Source organism: Zootoca vivipara, chromosome 13 (genome assembly GCF_963506605.1).
Source record: "Zootoca vivipara chromosome 13, rZooViv1.1, whole genome shotgun sequence".
NCBI lineage: Eukaryota > Metazoa > Chordata > Lepidosauria > Squamata > Lacertidae > Zootoca > Zootoca vivipara.
In genome coordinates this window covers 17,267,462-17,287,320 of record NC_083288.1, presented here as the reverse complement: position 1 = coordinate 17,287,320, position 19,859 = coordinate 17,267,462, and the positions used below count along the sequence as shown (strand labels likewise).

At 45.2% G+C, this 19,859-nt stretch overlaps 1 protein-coding gene across 1 annotated transcript in view; it reads right to left on the bottom strand.

Annotated features, from left to right (window-relative positions):
- HDAC5 (histone deacetylase 5) overlaps nucleotides 1-19,859 on the bottom strand; it is a 93,668-nt gene that overhangs the window by 36,191 nt on the left and 37,618 nt on the right. Inside the window, 4 exon segments of the mRNA XM_035137078.2 lie at nucleotides 5,006-5,137; nucleotides 14,110-14,222; nucleotides 16,304-16,435; nucleotides 18,963-19,093. Coding sequence (XP_034992969.1) covers nucleotides 5,006-5,137; nucleotides 14,110-14,222; nucleotides 16,304-16,435; nucleotides 18,963-19,093 — 508 coding nt within the window.

Below are 19,859 nucleotides of genomic sequence, written 5' to 3'. Positions count from 1 at the left end.
TACTGAGTAGTGATTTAAATCGTGATTTAAATCGATTTGATTTAAATCGGATCCACCCTGGGAGGAAGCCAAGAGGGTTTGCTTTAATCATAGACAAGAGTGCGGCAATGGTCAATAGCCTCCCTGAGATCCACTATCCACCACCACCATTTTGAATGCTAAAACCGTGACAAAACATTAACCTGGCTTCTATTGCGTCCAGAGTTTACAAAGGCAAACTGATTTCTTTCGCTGCACATGCAATGGTTGGGAGTGTGTGTTTTGTTTTAGTTTTTTGGCCCACTCCATCAACCTTCCCTCATATATCGATTTAGGATTATACCCAGATTCTCCATGATTCTAGGCTGATCCTGAAATGGTTTGCTTTGGCCTATGCACACAAACACCACACACAAGCCCTTTCTGTGATTCCCCTTCCCAAAATCAACAGAAGGTGAGAAGCGGCTATGGAGTGGGCTTGCAGGAGCCACAGATTGAGTCCTGGAGATGGTTCTATAGTAGTAGCAGTAGTAGTAAGTAGTAGTAATAGAAGCAGCAGCAGCAACAGGGCTTAGAATGGTGGCGATTATATATTGCACTAAGGCAGAGCTTTGCATAATGCAGGCATCCCCAAACTGCGGCCCTCCAGATGTTTTGGCCTACAACTCCCATGATTCCTAGCTAACAGGACCAGTGGTCAGGGAAGATGGGAATTGTAGTCCAAAACATCTGGAGGGCCAAAGTTTGGGGATGTCTGGCATACTGTGTGCCGTGACACACTAGCGTGTCCGCTGAAGTTTGTGGGTGTGTCGCACAAACGCCCCTCCCAGGGCTGGAAGGGGGTTAGTTTAACCCAGGTTTCCTCAACCTCGGCCCTCCAGATGTTTTTGGCCTACAATTCCCATGATCCCTAGCTAGAAGGACCAGTGGTCAGGGATGATGGGAATTGTAGTCCAAGGTTGATAAAACCTGGTTTAACCTCTGGTTTACTAGTAAAACCGAATTACTGTGTCGTGAAATAATGCATGTCTAAAAAGTGTGTCACCAACATGAAAAGTGCACTAAGGCATCCAGCAAATAGCCTCCGAATTACTCTCTTTTTTTCCTATACGGTGGTACCTCGGTTTTCAAACACAATCCGTTCCGGAAGACGGTTCAAGTTCTGAAACGTTTGAAAACCGAAGCGCAAAGGGCCGGCTGCAAATGCAATTGAGAAAATTGAAAAGCATGCCGCAAAAGCCGTTTGAAAACGGAAGCATTTACTTCCGGGTTTTCAGCGTTTGGGTTCCGAAACGTTCGACAATGGAGACGTTTGAGAACAGAGGTATCACTGTATATTATTTCTCTCTGTGTATATGTGTACACACACACACACACACACACACACACACACACACACACACACCACACACTATAGGATACAAGCATATCAAAATGTATTCAGACCCAAATAATCTGAAAATAACCACCAGTAACAAGTAAATACTACAGGCTAACTACTGTAAAGAAACTCATAAATTCACCAGGTATTATGTTACACCTTCCCCTTCTCACAGAAATACCTCCAGCCCAAAAGAAGGCACTCAAATTCAGTTAAGATCCCACTTTAGTGGAGACAGACGGGTTAGACAAAATTCACACCCATTTTAAAAGTCCCGCTGAGAATCAGAGGAAGGAGAGGCCGTTCTGCACTGTCTGGCGCTGTGTTAGGGGAGCAGCACTCAACAAAATCAAAACATGGCTGCTCACAGCACGCACATGCACAACTGTAAGCTCGTTCCTACTCTGGGTTGAGGAAAACAAATCACAGCAGAGACCAGCAGAATGCGAAGTCTGCCACTCAGCTATTTCCAACTCCTTAGGCTGAAAATAGCCAAGCTGTAGACTGGGCACGAGTCCTGCGTGCCTAAGCCTGAGCCAAGTTTGGTGCTTGTCATCAGAGGAAAGCAATAAATAGGTTACAGCTGGGAACCAGTTGGTTTAGGAGCTTGTAAAAAAAAGAAGAAAAAAGAAAAAAAAGTGTAACACAAAGCAGAAGAACCCATGACAAGGGCATTTTAAATACTCGTTAGGGTGGACTCCTCAAATACTGGGGCCTCTGCAGTTTGTGGGGTGTCTGATAGGGCAGGGGAGAAATTAAGGTAGGATTGGAGCAAGAGCCAGGGAGGTTTTAACATCTTATTTTTTTTATTTATGTTTGTAAGCATACGTGTATCACCAACTCTCATAAAATATCAAGACGGTGTTGCATAAGCAGCATGTTGGATTGTCAGAGTGGTTTAGCAAGAATAAGGTGGAGGCAGTGTAAGTTGCAATTGGGGAAACCACTTGAAACATCTGTTTCAATTGCTCTTGTTTGATTTGCTCACGGAAAACAGCTGAAAGTTTGCAGATTTTTGATAATAACAAGCCTGATTTGCAATGGTGGGGGTGTCGAATAATTCCGATTGCAACTGTACATGTAACATAAATGACCCCTGAAGCCATTTTATTTGGCCTCTGTCACTCCTGCCTGCTTCCCCCCAGCTACCCCCACACCCATCAGGGTACGACAGAGAAAGTTTGCCCACATATTTGCTTGTAAGAAGTGTCTCCAGGCCTTGTAAGAAGGAAAGAAGGCAGGACTGGAAGATCAAATGCTTCACATACAAATCCCGAGAGATGTAGTGCTAACACCACAACTATGCACCGTTGCGCCTGAAAGCAAATGCCTGTGTGAATAGGGCACTCCGTAACTGTGAGGCTCGTGCTGCTAAATGGCGCTAACTCTGTTATAGAGCCTGAGGGAGTCCGTCTTGTCCTAAATGTGTCTCAGCCTGGCATGTGCACGATGAGGCGACTGAGGAGAGAGGAGTGACGCCTGTCCTTTGCTCATAACTCTGCAATGGTGGCACTGGCAACTAGAAATATTCAGGGCCGGTTTCCCCCAACCTGGCACCCTCCAAATGCTTTGCACTACAGCTCAGCGTGACTGTGAAATGCTGGGGCTGGTGGAAACTGCAGTCCAAAACATCTGATTTAGAGAAAGTTAAGACGTGAAACCCAAACCCCGCCTGGTTTCCTTTGCCGTTTTGTGCTGGGGGCGGGGGGGGGCAACTGGCACCTTCCCCTTCTATAGGAAAGCCAGTTCCTCCGAGGTCCCTTCCTGTTCTACCATGTCCCCACTTAACCCCAGAACTTGAGCCCACTCTTCCACTCCTAAAGCCTTGCTCTCTCTTCTCCCACTCCAGCTCCGCTATTGCTGCTCCCATTCCCAGCTTCTTAAGTCTCACGGTTTCTTTCCTCGGTGTTCCTTAACCTCTGTATTTCTTCCCCCTTCCACCCCCTAGCCTGACTCAGGCCCGTCCTAGCCATAGAGGCTAGTGGCGCGGAGAACCACAGCGCTGGAGGGCACTGGAAGGGCGCCAAGTGAGTGCAGGGTTCCGGCGATCTGGCCAGGACTGCGCTTCACTAGCTGAGAGGCTGCGCTGCGTCTCTCTCCTTCTCCGAGGACTCCGCGCTGCACCTCCTTCTCGTTTCCCCAGCGCTGGGTTCCGCTCAGTCAAGCCTCGCCACCAGCGCGCGCACAGCGCCCAAGCAGCTCTTGCTGGTCCCGCGGTGCGTGCGCTGGTGGCGAAGCTTGACTGAGCGGAACCCAGCGCTGGGGAAACGAGAAGGAGGCGCAGCGCGGAGTCCTCGGAGGTGGCCTCCCGCTGCTGCCGCGGCCCACTTGGCACTCCCGGGCCCTTGGAGAGGTTCTAGAGGGGGGCGCTGGAGGGACCTAGCGCCAGGGCGCTGGATGGGCTTAAGACGGCCCTGGCCTGACTCCAGGCTTTCCCAAACTTGGGTCTCTCTCCAGCTGTTTTCGGACTACGATTCCCATCATCCATGACAGGTGGGTTTTGCTAGCTGGGGATGATGTGAGTTGTAGTCCAAAAACAGCTGGCGAGACCCAAGTTTAGGAAACTGCTAGCTAACAAAGTGAGGCTTCAGCAGAGGGTCTTGAATATAAAGTGAGGGGCTCGGGTCATGAAGCATACATACAGAACTCTCAGCGGCCTGGCAGAGATGCTGGGGCAGATCTTTCCACATCTTCCCTGGAGTTCTATGCGACTTGAGGGAAGGGGGAAGTGACATCAGCTCACTGTCAGCCTGAGAGGACTCTTGTCATTCTACATTTTATATAATGTAGTTGTTTTAATACAGTCGTACCGTGGATCCCAAACGCCTTGGTACTTGGATGTCTGACAGGGCTTTTGCAGCTTCCAATTGGTTTGTGAATGTTTTGGAAGTTTAATGGACTTCTGGAACGGATTCCATTCGACTTCCAAGGAATGACTGTACCAAGACTTGGGTCTCCAGACTACAACTCCCATCATCCCTAGCTAGCAAGACCAGTGGTCAGGGACAATGGGAATTGTAGTTCAAAAATAGCTGGAGAGAGAACCAAGTCAGTGACGTTGGGTTTCTTTGGCAGAAAGGTGGTATATAAATCCTACAGCTAAAATTAGTGTGCAACTGGTGCCTAGTTGACGTGTGTTCATTTTGGCACCTGCTTAAAGCACTTTTGTTTAGGCAAGCCTATCAGGACATGTGGAAGTGACGTGCAATTCTTCTCTTTTGAGCTACTGTTGATTTTAATCATCTTCTGGATGCTTTTAAATAGCTGTTTTTAACTGTTTTTCTACCGATAATTTTAAGGTTTGATTTTACACTGTTGCAAAGTGCTAAATAGCTGCCGTTGCTTCTTAACAATCAAGCGCTACAGAAATGCTATTTAATTAATTAACCAAAATAACTACTTCAGTACCTGAGTATTTCTGGCTTTCAGCCTCTGGGTCCTAAGCAGAGGCTTGACTTATTACAATTGTTCTTGGTTAGTTGCCTTCCCTGCAGTAACACGGCTCACCACTCTTGCAGGACAAAAATGCTGTGCTAGGTGGGCTGTTGGCGCCTGGGCATCGGTGGCCAGGTGTGGTGGTGGTGTCTGAGCCAGAGCCACCCACTGTATGGTTTCTGTTACGTTTTATGGATAGCATGTACTCACGCTGAGGTGTGAATTTGTCACCGTGACGGTAGCCTGTAGTCCTAAGGAGATGTTGGGCAGAGACGGGGAAGTGTACAAGCTGAGCTGGCTAGCTGACCCATCCATGGTGACAGCTCGGTGTTGGGGCAGCATCTGCTGTATATAATTGCAGGGAAGGGAGGATATAAGAAGAGACAGAAGGGTAAGAAACTGCAACAAAATATGAGAGGAGGGGGGGAAACACAGCCATGTTCTCCCAGCTCTATTGGTTTGATCACCTCTCTAGCATGGCAAGAGACGTCTGGGACGTATGCTTGTTTTTTCAATTGGTTTTGAAATGTATACGCCAACGAAGACTTCTGCGGCACTTTAAAAGACTGAATGTATCCACGTGGTGTGTCCGAGAGGCAAAGGCACCACAAAAATTACCAGCAGGTACCCAGCCCAATACTGTGTAAAACCATGGATGAATTCATGAGTCAATCAAAGAAGGCAGGCCCCCACTTCCACATCAGCAAAAGGCAATTTGTATTCAGTCTGCATGGCTGTGGAAGTGGTAAAAGTACCTTAAGACGTAAATTGCAATCTGTGTTCAGACAACCACTCCCAATTAAGTCCATGTATCTATTTATCCACCCATCATTTGCGTACACAGCCCCATCCTTCACCCAAAGGTGTTTATAAAAAATATTGCCATTAGAATAAGAACAATGTACATTAAATGTACATTAAACTGCCTCACATGAAGAAGAAGAGTTTGGATTTGATATCCCGCTTTATCACTACCCGAAGGAGTCTCAAAGCGGCTAACATTCTCCTTTCCCTTCCTCCCCCACAACAGACACCCTGTGAGGTGGGTGGGGCTGAGAGACTTCAAAGAAGTGTGGCTAGCCCAAGCTCACCCAGTAGCTGCATGTGGAGGAGCGGAGACACGAACCCGGCTCCCCTGATTACGAGTCTACCGCTCTTAACCACTACACCACACTGGCTCTCAATGTACTTTTACATTGTCGTTTGTATGAAGATATACGTTTGACTTTTAGTACACCTGTTTTGCAAAAGTCCATGAAAGAATCTGAACATCATAGTTTAAAACTACTGCTAGAGGATAAGAATCCCAAGACTACATTAAATGTAGCCAAATTTTGAGCGTCTGCAATCAATCACAGGAAGCAAGTGGTATCCCATAATGATCCAACCCCTAAATGTTAACTACAGGGGGTTCGTTAATAAGTAATTTTAATTTTATATTTAAATCCTTGTTATATTTACACTGCCCTTTGCGTTTTTGTTATGTTTTATGATCTGTGATATTGTGCGTGTTGATGCTAGTCTGCGACCATATTAATAAATTCATTCATTCATACATTTTTTAAAAAAAGTCACAAAAAGGTTGTTACATCTGCTAACAAATTCCAACTCACTTCACAGCTGAACCTTTAAACGTAGTGATCTATGGTCAGTTAGGGAACACCCTCAGGGGTCTCAAATGGACTCACATGGTTTTCTGAACGTTGCCATTTTTAACGTCTCATCTGAATCCTTTTATTTATTTTTTAATTTTCATACCAAGTGACCTTTTTTAACTATGCAAACAGCAACAAGCTTTGACATTACGCAGCTCTGGCCATGTTTGTAGATATAACAAAGCAAAATAAATGCAGATGTTACCCCGAAGGCGCGCGGCGGCACTCTAGAACAAGGTGAAGGTGACATAAAATAGGAAGAAGGCACTGCCCAGAAACTTTCCAGGTTTGAATCAGCTGAATCAAGTTAGTTACAAAGATCCCATTGAAATCTATGGGACTTAAGACAAACTTTTCACATTGTTTGCAATGAGAGAGATGCACTGCATGTCCAACCTCAATCTGCACAACATGAAATCTCTACATGGTGCTTAGTAAATTCTAGATGCTTTGTAAGTGCATAATAATAATAATAATAATAATAATAATAATAATAATAATTGTGTCCCAGCCATTCTCAGCTGCTTCCAACAGATATAAGAAGACAATAAAACATCAAACATTAAAAACTGGGCTGCCTTCAGGTGTCTTCTAAAAGTTGTGTAGGACTCCTGATTTTGCTCAGAGCTTGATAGTAATAGAGCTCCTCAGATATTCTTGGTGTTCTGAGTTCTAGTAATTTAGTTGGAGCAAAGCCATTAACAGATTTATCACAAGAAAAGAAGCTGGAACTGTTAGAAGAGCTTGACATACATACAAGAAGAAAGTCCCAACCGGATGGCTTTCTCTGGAATAGCGCTCTCTCTGGAACTTGTCAGAGAGGCAGTTTAAGGACCATAGATTCCTGGAGCAATAGAATAAAAAAAGTGGCAAGCGGCAAGCTGCTGTGTTAAATGGAAAGCTAAGGTGGGAAAGGAAATCCAGCTTGCAAATACAAAGGTTTATTCTCTGCTAGACTTGATATTTCTAACACTTGAGCCCCATTTGCCGAAGAACTGAAAAATATCTAAGTGGTAACCAATTACTTTACAAAATATGCATGAACCTATTCTACAAAAGGCAGCAGCTACCCTGTTGTGAGAAAAATGGCCATAATGACTAACAAAGTTATTAGTTGTTACAAGACTCAGTAAGGTGCAGTGCACAGGGGTGGCACTGTATAAATGAAATGAATAATGCGAATTCCCCAGACAAATCCACAGTAATCAAGAGGCTAATTCTGTGTCTCAATCAATTACTGAAATATGATCACTGAGGCTAAATCATGAACCATCCCAGTCCATCCTAGAGGGATTCCTGGTGTGAGAATGGATCACATTCTCCTGGATACACTGGGCACAACTACACAAGCCATGATACAACTGGGGAACCCCAATGTGTGTTTCGCAGGCAACGTTTACTACCAGTTGATCTATCTCTTGGAATCACATGAGTGGTGCGCACCAAGAGAACAAGCATGTATTTTCTGCAATTTATATGCCTCCTTGCTGCAAAACACTCAAGATGGTTTACACCAATAAAATAGGGATCAAAGGGACATGGTTTTTTAAAAAAATGGAATGGAGAGAGAGGAGGGAAACAGGCAAGATAATGTAGGTACCAGGAACCTGGTAGAACGCTCACTGCAAGACACACTTATGGAAGGAGAGGAGCCAAATGGCCACGGGGCCCCAGCCAGACTAAAGCAAGGGGTCTGGCTGTGTCACCTCCCCCCTTGATGCAGCCAGGTGGAGTGTGCTCTAAGGCAGGCATCCCCAACCTTTGGCCCTCCAGATGTTTTGGACTACAATTCCCATCATCCCTGACCACTGGTCCTGTTAGCTAGGGATCATGGGAGTTGTATGCCAAAACATATGGAGGGCTGGAGGTTGGGGATGCCTGCTCTAAGGGAGGCATCCTCTGCTAAAGAGAGTGAAAAGCACCAGCTGGTTAATAAACCAAGATGGGATGCTAAAGTAGTCATGTCCATCATTAAATGAGGGGTTTAAGTAGGTAACTTGAACCTGCCTGAATCAGAGACAGTAGCTGAGATACACAAAAGGCTTTGCAAAGCAGGCAGAATGGACCAAACCCAGCAAAACACAAATATTAGGCTTCAGACTCTGCCAGGTATCCTTCGTATGAGTGATCCTCATTTGACACCTCTCATTTGCTCTCTGGTTCTTCCAAGTTATGAAAACTGCAAGCTAACTGATGGGGTTACAACAGCCATGTATTTCTTTGGCTGCTGCCAAAACCTTTTGGATCAATAAGGATCCCCAAGGCGAAATGCATAAAATAACAAAGTACAGTCAAACTTAGGGCTGCTTCCAATACACAGCATTGCTTCTGATACATACGGTAGCACTGTGCTTGGGCAGTCAACACTCCTATCCAAGCTCCCAGTTCTCATGAGGCCATTGTGGCTATTTACATCCCCTTCCATCCCATCTCAGACCCCTTGGCTGCCAGCTTATAGTGTGGCTGTATGGTACTTAATACTATGGCTGCAGGTCTTTTCACTGCATCAAGGGAAGGCAGGCACCCGGTGCTACAGCTATGCATCAGGTGTGACACCGAGTGATTGCAGTTAGATGTTTGGTTGCCTGGTTGCCCTCTTCTTACATTCTGCCTGACATCCTGCCACTTTTGGGACATCACACTTCTGCTAGCATATATCAGGTTGGAGGAACAATGCATGGCTGATGTTACTGGGGCTGTTGTTGTGTTGTTCAAGTAGGAAAAACAGGGCCTCTTGCACTGTTTGGTTCCTAGATTTGTTTCTCTCTTTGATAGACCCTTGAGAAGCCATTTCAGCTGAGCAAAGGAAAGTGTCACCCAAAGCTATGCAAAGAAGGTATAGTTTTCTTGCATGTGTTATAGATTCATATGGCTCCAGTGGAGAGGTTGTATCTGGGAACCAAAGGTGACAATAAGAAGTGTTATGTCACTTTCTCCACTGATTGAATATTGCATAGCAGATAACTCCTGGCCTTGTAATCACCTTCTTCTTCTTCTTCTTCTTCTTCTTCTTCTTCTTCTTCTTCTTCTTCTTCTTCTTCTTCTTCTTCTTCTTCTCTGAATAGGGTTGGTATATCAGTTTATTAAATGCTTGAGTCAAGTTCTTCGAACATGGATCTTTGTCCAATAAGTTTGAAACAAATGCAGTTGTGCTGCAGGGCTTGCCAGTAGAGATTTGTGGCATGCTCTGGGTGGGTTTTAGGTATAAACGATGATTTCATCAGAGCACTGTGGTGTCCAAAAGGTAGATCTATGACATGGACTGTTCCACACTCAGGTGAGCTGATGACCCTCTGGGCCCCTTCCAGCTCTAGAATTCTATCATTCTATAATGTTAGAGTCGGAAGTAATAAAAATCCTGGTGAAAATTCTCAAGGGTGCCCTTCCACTGGACCCAGGTGAAGGTGATATTAGTACTACATCTCAGGATCAGAGAGGAACTGAAGAGGTTTCTTGGGACATCCTAAGTGCACAATGACCAGCAGATGGCGCTTCTTCTTATAACAAAGGGGTGTCCTCCTTAAGTAGTCCGGCTAAGTCTTTTAAGTGACTGGGGGAGGGGAGGGTTGACCAGCCATATGGGAGGCAATTACATACCCTTCTGATCTGCAGCTTAGCCAGGCAGATGTCAAGATGGGAAGAAAGAATTCCACTGTGTGTGAGAGAGGGGGGGGGGAGAGGTGCCCAAGCTCTTTCTCCCATGCACAAGGATGATCACTCTCCTAGTGAAGTCACATGAGGGGATTCCCGGGTTCTCCTCCTCTGCTTTTCTTTCGAGAGAGGAAGTAGCTTCTCTCTATGGTGGCACAAGGTTTGCTCATGAGCGGAAGCATTTGCTCCTTTGAGAAGCACAAGGTGGGAGAGTGTTGTCATGCATCTGGTTGGCCGCGGTGAGAACAGGATGCTGGACTAGTTGGGTCTTCTTACGTTCTGGATGAATCCTCACCTTAACACTTCTCTAGTGCTAAACAGAAGTGTGTGTGACCATGGCTCGTACATGCATTAACTCAAATGGACTACAACAAGGAAGTCTAAATCAGGGGTAAGGAGTGTGTGGCCCTCCAGATGCTGCTGCTGCTGCTGCACTCCAAATCCCAACAGCCCCAGCTAGCACTGCCAATGGCCAAGGATGATGGGAGTTGTAGGCCAGCAACATCTAGAGCAGGCATCCCCAAACTTCGGCCCTCCAGATGTTTTGGACTACAATTCCCATCATCCCTGACCACTGGTCCTGTTAGCTAGGGATCATGGGAGTTGTAGGCCAAAACATCTGGAGGGCCGCAGTTTGGGGATGCCTGATCTAGAGGGTCACAGGTTCTCCACCCCCGGTCTAAATCCTTTAAATCCTCAGTAAAGGTAAAGGGACTCCACAGCACCATCTGGTGTCACAGTGTTAGAATGCATAAAAAGGTAAAGGGACCCCTGACCATTAGGTCCAGTCGTGACCAACTCTGGGGTTGCGCGCTCATCTCGCATTATTGGCCGAGGGAGCCGGCGTACAGCTTCCAGGTCATGTGGCCAGCATGACAAAGCTGCTTCTGGCAAACCAGAGCAGCACATGGAAACGCCGTTTACCTTCCCGCTGTAGCGGTTCCTATTTATCTACTTGCATTTTGACGTGCTTTCGAAATCCTCAGTAAGAGCCTGCAAATGGTAAGAGAGAACTAAAGGCGTTCACCATCTTCTGTGGTGTTGGCGGCTCACTTCAAAAATCGTGCCAAACCATGGTTTAAAGGAAAGCTATGTTTTTGGCTGAACTGCTAATACATGACATGCAACTGATGAAAAACCAAGAGTCACTAACCTATCTGAAGTGGGCTTGCAAGTCATGGTTTGTGCAAGATTCAGGTAGGTAGCCGTGTTGGTCTGACGCAGTCAAAATATAAATTAAAAAAATTAAAAATTGTCCAGTAGCACCTTAGAGACCAACTAAGTTTGTTCTTGGTATAAGCTTCCGTGTGCATTCTGAAGAAGTGTGCATGCACACAAAAGCTTATACCAAGAACAAACTTAGTTGGTCTCTAAGCTGCTACTGGACAATTTTTTTTTATGGTTTGTGCAAGTTATGGTTTGGTGTCGACAAACTATAGTTACAGCCAGAGCCTGCTGCATCACAAAGACAAAAGTGAACATTTGAAACAGAGTGCTGTGAAGGCAGGGGGGGGACATTTCTAATGCATGTTTGGAAGCTCCAAGCAGTTTTTGTATTCTAGAGTTGGCGCAAATCATGGTTTAGTGAGGTTTCTGAACTGAGCCTCTGTCACAGAGTAGTGACTGTCTGAGTTTCCCTGTGGCTCTTTTCTTTTAAAGGATCTAGTGTTTTGTTTTATTCGGCACCGTATTAACGAGAGAGAGAGAGAGAGATTGTATTTTCACAAACGCACCTAAAAATAAACTGAAAGTAAGACACAATTCACTGAAGAATCCTTCTCCATTTATGAGTCACTCCATAGTAACTAGCAAAAGTGACTGGGAGCCGTTTCTAGTTTCTACCGGTGCTCTTCTGCTTCCATCCACTTGCAAAGCTCAATGATCCACTGACACACACACAAAAGCAATCATCCATGCAAAGACAATTGTGTGCACCTCCCACAGGGATGTATGTGCACACAAAAAAACGCACACACTGGCAGCAATCACTAACAGTTGCACACACACAGGCAGTTTGGTCAGCTTCGGCAGTGCACAATTGCACATATCAATGGCAAAGACATTTCCATCCAGATTAAACTGTTGCTGTCCCGCTTTCTTAGAAAACACGCAGCAGCTATCCCATGAATTCCTTTGCACGGAGTCAAGCGGGGTAGAGGGTCCTGCCTTTGAAAATGTGACTAGTAAATTATTTGACCAGACTCTTAGCAGGCTGGGGGAGAAATGTGGGTTGGTGGAGGAAGGATGCACAAAAATACCACTTCTATCACTCATGTAACCGCAAAACGCATTGTGGTTACATATTTCAAAGCTACGTATTTGCTGTGATCCCACAGAAGCAAGTAAACCACACAGAGAGAGTATTTTGCATGTAATTCAGCTTCCTGAGAATTTCAGGTGTGTGTGTGTGTGGAAGGGGCTGGTGGTGTACAGCTTTTTTAAAAAAAAACAACAACAACAACCACATGTCTAGCCTTTAATACAGGGGTGGGAAACTGTTTCTGGCCGGTGAGCCAAATTGCTTCCTCTCCCTCTGCCCTGAACAGGCCAAGTTTGACAGGTGGGCTGCATCTTCAGAACCCCCATTCAAAACATGGGGGAAGACAGCCCTTTGACGTCCGATGTAGGGCAGGTGGACGTGGCTTGGCCAAAAGGGAGAAAGGTGTGACGGGTCTAATTAGGCTTGCGGGCTTGAAGTTGCCCTCCCTTTCTTTAATCCATCACCACCATCGTCGCTACTACAAATCTCTGGCACAGAATTTCCTGGCTCAAACTGGGCATGTGCCCAACTGATCTCTCCATTCTGAACCATGCTGGAAGGGAAGTTATGGGTGGAACAATAAGATATGGAGCTGACAAACTATCCGGAGTTTATTTTTTATTTTTTGGGTGGATTAGGACAGGGTTTCCCAAACTTGGATCTCCATCTGTTTCCGGACTACAATTCCCATCATTCTTGAGTGCTGGTCTTGCCAGCTAGGCATGATGGGAACTGTAGTCCTTTGTCATTCGGTTCTCTTATTCTAGCGGTTAACTTTGCCAATTCTGCATAATCCATCACCTTGCTTATCCATTCTTCTTTAGTGAGTATTTCTGCTTCTTTCCATTTTAGTGCGTAGAGAACCCTAGCTGCAGTTGTAACATACGTCAACGACTTAATCATATTTTTTGGGACTTCTATCCCTATAACCCCTACAAGAAAAGCTTCAGGTTTTTTTTTGTATAGTAATTTTAAATATCTTTTTAATCTCATTATATATTGTCTCCCACAATGCCCTCACCTTCTTACAAGTCCACCACATATGAAAAAAGGATTCATCTATCTGGTTACACTTCTTCAGTCAGCAAACTTTCCAAGCCCTATCTGGAGACGTGGGGGGTTGAACCTGGGACTTTCAGACCCAAAGCAGATGCCCTACCACTGAGCTAAGGCCCGTCCACCCTCCTTTCCCCCCTTATTACAGTGGAACCTTGGTTCCCGAACGGGTTAGTCGCTGAACAAATTGGTTGCCAAACAAATCGGCTCCCAAACGCCGCAAACCCGGAAGTAAGTGTTCCAGTTTATAAACGCTTTTCAGAAGCCAAACATCCGATCTGGCTTCTGCTTGAGTGCAGGAAGCTCCTGCAGCCAATCGGAAGCCGTGCCTTGGTTTTCAAACAGTTTCGGGAGTCGAACAGACTCCCGGAACGGATTAAGTTCGAGAACCAAGGTACCACTGTGCATTGCTTTCCCACCCTTCCTCCAAGAAGCACACCAGGAACATTTGTCCCATTTTTATGCTCACAACAACCCTTTGAGGAAGGTTATGATAAGAGAGAGGCAAGCAGAAAAATCACCCAGCAAGCTCCACGAGTGGATTCAGAGTAGCAAAGGACAGGCTGAAAATGTAATGGCAGGAGAAAAATCTACATTCACAGATAAAGAGAGGGAAACCTATATGGTGTTTGCAGAAATGATACCAGACCAGTTCATAAGCTTTGCAGCCGTTTCTCCACCTGTCTTCTTACCTCAGTATGAATATTGGGCACTGAGCCAGTAAGCCCGTTTTCTGTGATGGCGCTGTTGGAGCTGTTCGGGGAGCTGGGTCCAGATCCGGGGGCACTGTTGCACATTGAAGACACTGCAAAGAGAGAGGGTGGGGGGGGGGGGGAGAAGATCACCACTATTTCAGTCCCTTGTGCTAAAATTCAGGCTGTTGAGCATTTCAGCTTTAATTTCGAAACATCATCAAGTTTCAAGTCTTCATGCTGGCAGAGAACCACCTGAAAATTCACAGTGTCAGTGACCAAAGTAGTTTTTGAATTACCGGGCTGCCTTCCCATTCATCTGCCTACCCAATCATCTTTGGTCCATCCTTTGACATCTTATGCCTGCTTAGCAGTAGGGGGAGATCAGTAGCATAGCAACCTATCGGGTCTTCAAGGGAAGTTCGTCTATGACAACATTTCCAGTTTTTAATAAATACACCATACCAGATATAAAGGTGGTGTACAGCCAAAGGAAAAAGAAACAGGAATCCCTGGTGCACTGTAGAGTTTCCTGGGTCGCACTTTGAAATCTGGTTGTCATATCTGAACCACAGATGTTTAGTCTTTCATGATTCAGAAACTGGAAAAGGGCTTCACGTATGCCAGACATGGTGGCTCCCTCCACACAAAAGCCAGCGAAAAATCCCCCAAATTTCTTCCAAAGCTCAAATTGCTGGGGAGGCCCACGTTTTCGGGAGTAAGGAAAATTTAGAATTCTCTTCTCCCCTCTGCCCTGCTCTGCTATGTTTGCAATTTTACATTCACCTTTCTAAATCAGCTAAAGGTATTTTGTTATTTCCAAAAAGAGGTCTAGTTTTGAATGATGAATCTCAGCCCTTCAAAAGCTCATGTGCTTATATAATAGTGGATTGCCAGCCTGCCGCTGTCCCCTTTGCCAACAAAAAATAAAATTCCTTCAGAAGCAGCAGATGCTTCTGGATTATAACCCTCTTGTCCCCAACCCCCACTTGCACTAACAAAATAGCTAGCAAACAGATTACAACCTTCTGGATTAATATATTAATTTATCAGCAGCACATCTGAAGGGGATAGGGAAAAAATCTTGGGTGCATTCTTTATTTAAATAACCCTTCACTTTCATAACCTTCTTGGCTTTCCTCAACCCCTAACATCACTATGAATTTTATAAATCTTTAAATGGATACTTACTTCGATAGTTACAGGGTCATACTAGAGAAGGGAAGAGCAAGATTTGACACGAAATATAAAGTTTGAAACAGAATGTAATGTTCAGCTCTCCTTTCTTCCTCTGAGAAAGATATTAAAGCTTAACATTTATTGACGCCTGAGCTCTGGGAACTGTGGCTTGTTTAAAATACAGTCACTGGCAGCATGCCAAGATCAAACCAAAGTTTCAGAAGTTAGCTTGCTCTCAATCCATAGTTTAAACAAACCACGGTTTTCAGTGCTGACATCAAAGGGGAAATGTGGTTCATTAAAACTGTAAACTTCTCCTCCTCAAAGGAAGAGAAGAGAAGAGAAGAGAAGTGGGGTGGGGTGGGGTGGGGTAGGTGGAGTAGGTGGGTGGTTGTGCAAGCCTGAGACACTCTGCAGCTTGTTCTTAAAGTGGGAATTCAGAGTTTGCTGTTTCTAAGTCATTATTTAAACTAATTTGCCGCATTCCTCCTTGAATCCCAACTTTGTCCCTTCCAGTCTGTTATCTCAACCTCTCCCTCCCACTTTGTGGCACACAGCCCCCACCTGAGCCCGTATGAAGCTTTTGAGGGTGATATTTTAACCTTGTCTCTTCCCTCCCTTCCTTGATTTACTGGCCCAACCTAGAAAACTCAAAATAAACAAATGGGAGTCAGATACCCATTTGAAGCTAGTAATTAGCCGTTGTGCCCCCTTTGGGCCGAAAGGAATATGCCTTCTACACCTCCGGGAAGGAAGTGAAGTGGAGATTAATGAATGAATGAAGAAGATTCCACATTTTGAAGAAACACTATGGGATCTTCTGGACACCCAACTAAAAGTTACCTCAGAAAACCCAAATCCATGTTTGCCAAGGTATTTGAGGGTGGGGGAATTAGCTGGAGAGGACTGGAGAGTGCAATGAATATTTCACGTTTCCCATGCCCACCTATTTCTCATGCAGATGCCACCAGCCAAAGCTATTCCCTCCCACTCACCCCGCCCTGGCTGGGCTCACCTGTAATTTCAATTGCTCGCTTTTTGAAGGTGCTGATGACGGTCCCATCTTTCCTCCGCAGCAGGGGGCTGCTCCGCCTCTCTGCAACCTTCTGTTTTAACCGTGAGCGCACTTTTAGGTTGGGTTCCGAGGCTGGGAGGAGGAGGAGGAGGAGGCGGCACAGGCACATGAGGGAAAGGTAAGAGAAAAGCAAGACAAGCAGTCAAATTGCTGGCTGATACCCTCCATGCAAATTCCACAAGAACAGGCCAAATTCCACAAGAACAGGCCAAATACATATACAGTACCTAAGTCACACAGAGGACCAACATGCACAGAGAGCTCAATGCATGCAGGAGTATCCTGTTCACATCTACAATGGGCAATGGTCAGCATTTGCAAGGAATTCCTCTTTGTGCATGCATTCCACAACTAATGGAAGAGAACATGGAGGCCCCTGCTCACGGGGAGCTGTGCCTGTCTTGGTGCCACAGTAGAAGGTTATAGGTCTGTCCAAGCTTCGTCCGCCAATGTCTAAAAATCCGACTAAAGTTCTTCATGCCCAACTAATCAGTGTGATAAGCCCCACCTCCTTCTCACCTAAAGAACTTCCATCATGTAAGGATGACCTGATGTTATATTATAATAGTACCATGAAAGAAGTAATTACAGTGATAAATGATATTGTTATAAGAATTTTGAGGTCATATATATATATCTAATAATTGTTCATAAAACATGTACATGAATGTACAGAAACATGTCTGAAGCAGCACAGGAAAACAGGCCTGACTGACACCATTTCGACTCTCTCTGACCAGGTGTTCCTCTGCAAGGAAGAAGTGGGGTGGGGGGAACCTTCTCATTGTCTCAGGAATTAAAGTGATAATCCCTGGCATCCTGATACCTGACTGCCAGACAAAAGGGTGTGATTAACTTGGCTGGGAAACAGGGAAATGTAAATATCTCTCAATTTTGTTGATTAGGTTTTGGGGGCAGGGGGCAGGGTCCAGGGTGCTCAGATTACTGCCACCAGACCTCCCCTTTCATGATGTACCTATGATGAATCTAGGGAGGGGGGGTCTTGGGCTACACCCCTTCTGTGACATATGGATGATGCTTCTGGGGGGTGGGCTGAAACCAATTTCAAATCTCTTTTTAAGGGCAAGACATCTTTGTTTGGGGTTCCTTCCTTGTTCTCCTGTGTGAGAGGAAGGACCCTGTTGCAACAGCGAAAATAAAGGCTTTGCTTCTCAAACTTCTCTGGTTGGCCTCTGTTATATTCTCCAACCGATGGAGAACCCAATAAGGGAATAAAGGCAGATTTTTGCCTATATCAATATGCAATGTAAATCAGAATTTAAATGATTTAAAGATGACGAGAGCTGGTGGAGGGAAGTCACACGGGTGTGGTATTTTATGTTCCTTTTGTCCTTACTTTTTCTTCTTATTGCTTTGGTTTATTTTGTGGTTGTGTGTGTATCTTATTGTTTTGTTTGTTTGTTTGTAAGTACGCCTAAATGAAACGTTTAATAATAATAAGAACTTCCACCCCTTCCTTCAAAAGCACAAAGAAAATTGTGCAAATCCAGGAATGTTCCTGTTTTCTTTTACTCAGGACACACTACATCGCAGATATGCATTTGTCACCTCTCCCTCACTTGATTGAGCCCAGCTCTTCTAAAATTTATCTTTCTTACTTGTCGGCAAGGGGGATCCAGTCTGATAAAATTGGCCAGCTTGCAATAAGCACAGAACCGTTTTGTGAATTTCCAGAAGACTTAAGCTCTTGAAAGAAGTTGGCATGGTGTGGAGTGTTGGATTGAGCATTGGGATTTTGACCTGGGTTCAAATCTCTGCTCAACCATACTGGGAGACACAACGAGTCACCGCCCTCAAGTCTAGCCCAGCCCACCAGAGGAAGGGCCATAGCTCAGTGTTAGACCACATGCCTTGCATGCAAAAGAGCCAGATTCAATCCTTGACATCTCCAGCTAAAAGGATCACAGCTATCTCGTGATGGGAAAGACCTCTCTGTGCCTGAGAGCACTGCTGCCAGAAGAACAGTAGCTTGCACTGAGCTAGACAGATAGCCTGACCTGGCATAAGGCTGTTTCCTATGTTTCTAAGGAGCTTTGTTTCCGCATAAGCAGCTGGGTTGTTGTCTTTTCTCAAAGCCTGTCTGCGGAGAAGCTCTTGTAAGGTTACATAATTAGCACCCAAACATCTGATTTTTTTTGTAAAGCCATGAACTCCATCTAAAAGTAGGCTGTTCGCAGAAGCTGCCTGCACTGTAGGTTTTGCAAATCCCAATTGCTCAAGAATATACAAGGCACTTGGCACACACAGGAAGTGTAGGTGCTTATCGTCATTAATATCTAGAGAGGAACTGAGATTCTGCATGGGAGGGAGCCTTACATTCACCCACCTGAGCGTTTGGAAAGCTCATCTTAGTCTCCGATAATGTTCAATAAACTAGCTTAATGAATGTCTCTTCCCCCATATGTGTAGCTCTTCCGACAAAATCACACACACACACACAACCCTGGTCTTTTCAAGCCAGCATACTCAGAAAGTGCAGAAAGCCCCTTTCCACCCAGGGGCCTGGATTTCATCAACACCACCCACTACCCCCACCCTGGTTTTCTGGTTTATCCCATCACCAAGGGGGTTTGCTGACCAGTTTTCCGGAGTGGAAAGTCGTCTCTGCTGTCATAAGTGCCGAGTAAAGGTAGTTTACAAGAGGGTGGCGTTCCTGGGCTTCCTGTCTGGGGAGGGGAACTCTGGTCCAATGAGGTATGGTGAGCCCCCCTGTAGAAACAGAGAGAGAAGTTGACCAAGTTACAACGGTGCGGACCAATAGGGTCCTATGATGTAGCAGAGCCAACAGACTTCTTCTGATAGGTCCTGCTCCTTTTTTTTCCATCCAGGACGGACAGCGCAACATATCGTAACTTGCTATTTAAAACAGCAGCAGCAGCAGCAGCAACAACAACAGATTGAAAAAGGCAGATAAGAACAGCAGAGTTCTCGTGTTATAAGGGCACAAATACCCTGTTTCTCATATTTTAAGACATACCCATAAAATAAGCCATAGCAGGATTTTTAAGCATTCAAGGAATATAAGCCATACCCCGAAAATAAGACATAGTGATAGGCGCAGCAGCAATGCCGGCCGCGGCAGGAGGAGGAGGAAAAAAATAAGACATCCCTTGAAAATAAGCCATAGTGTGTTTTTTTGAGGAAAAAATAAATATAAGACATGTCTTATAATATGAGAAACACGGTACAAATATGCCCAGTCATTTTGCAGCCTAACTGTGCATAATATAACACTTGTCTTATCAACAATGCAAATGTTTCCACTCACTTATAATTCAACCTGCTCTCTCTCTTATCTATCTATCTATCTATTTAGAGCAGGCATCCCCAAACTGCGGCCCTCCAGATGTTTTGGCCTACAACTCCCATGATCCCTAGCTAACAGGACTAGTGGTTGGGGAAGATGGGAATTGTAGTCCAAAACATCTGGAGGGCCGAAGTTTGGGGGTGCCTGACCTAGAGCCAAGGCAGGAAG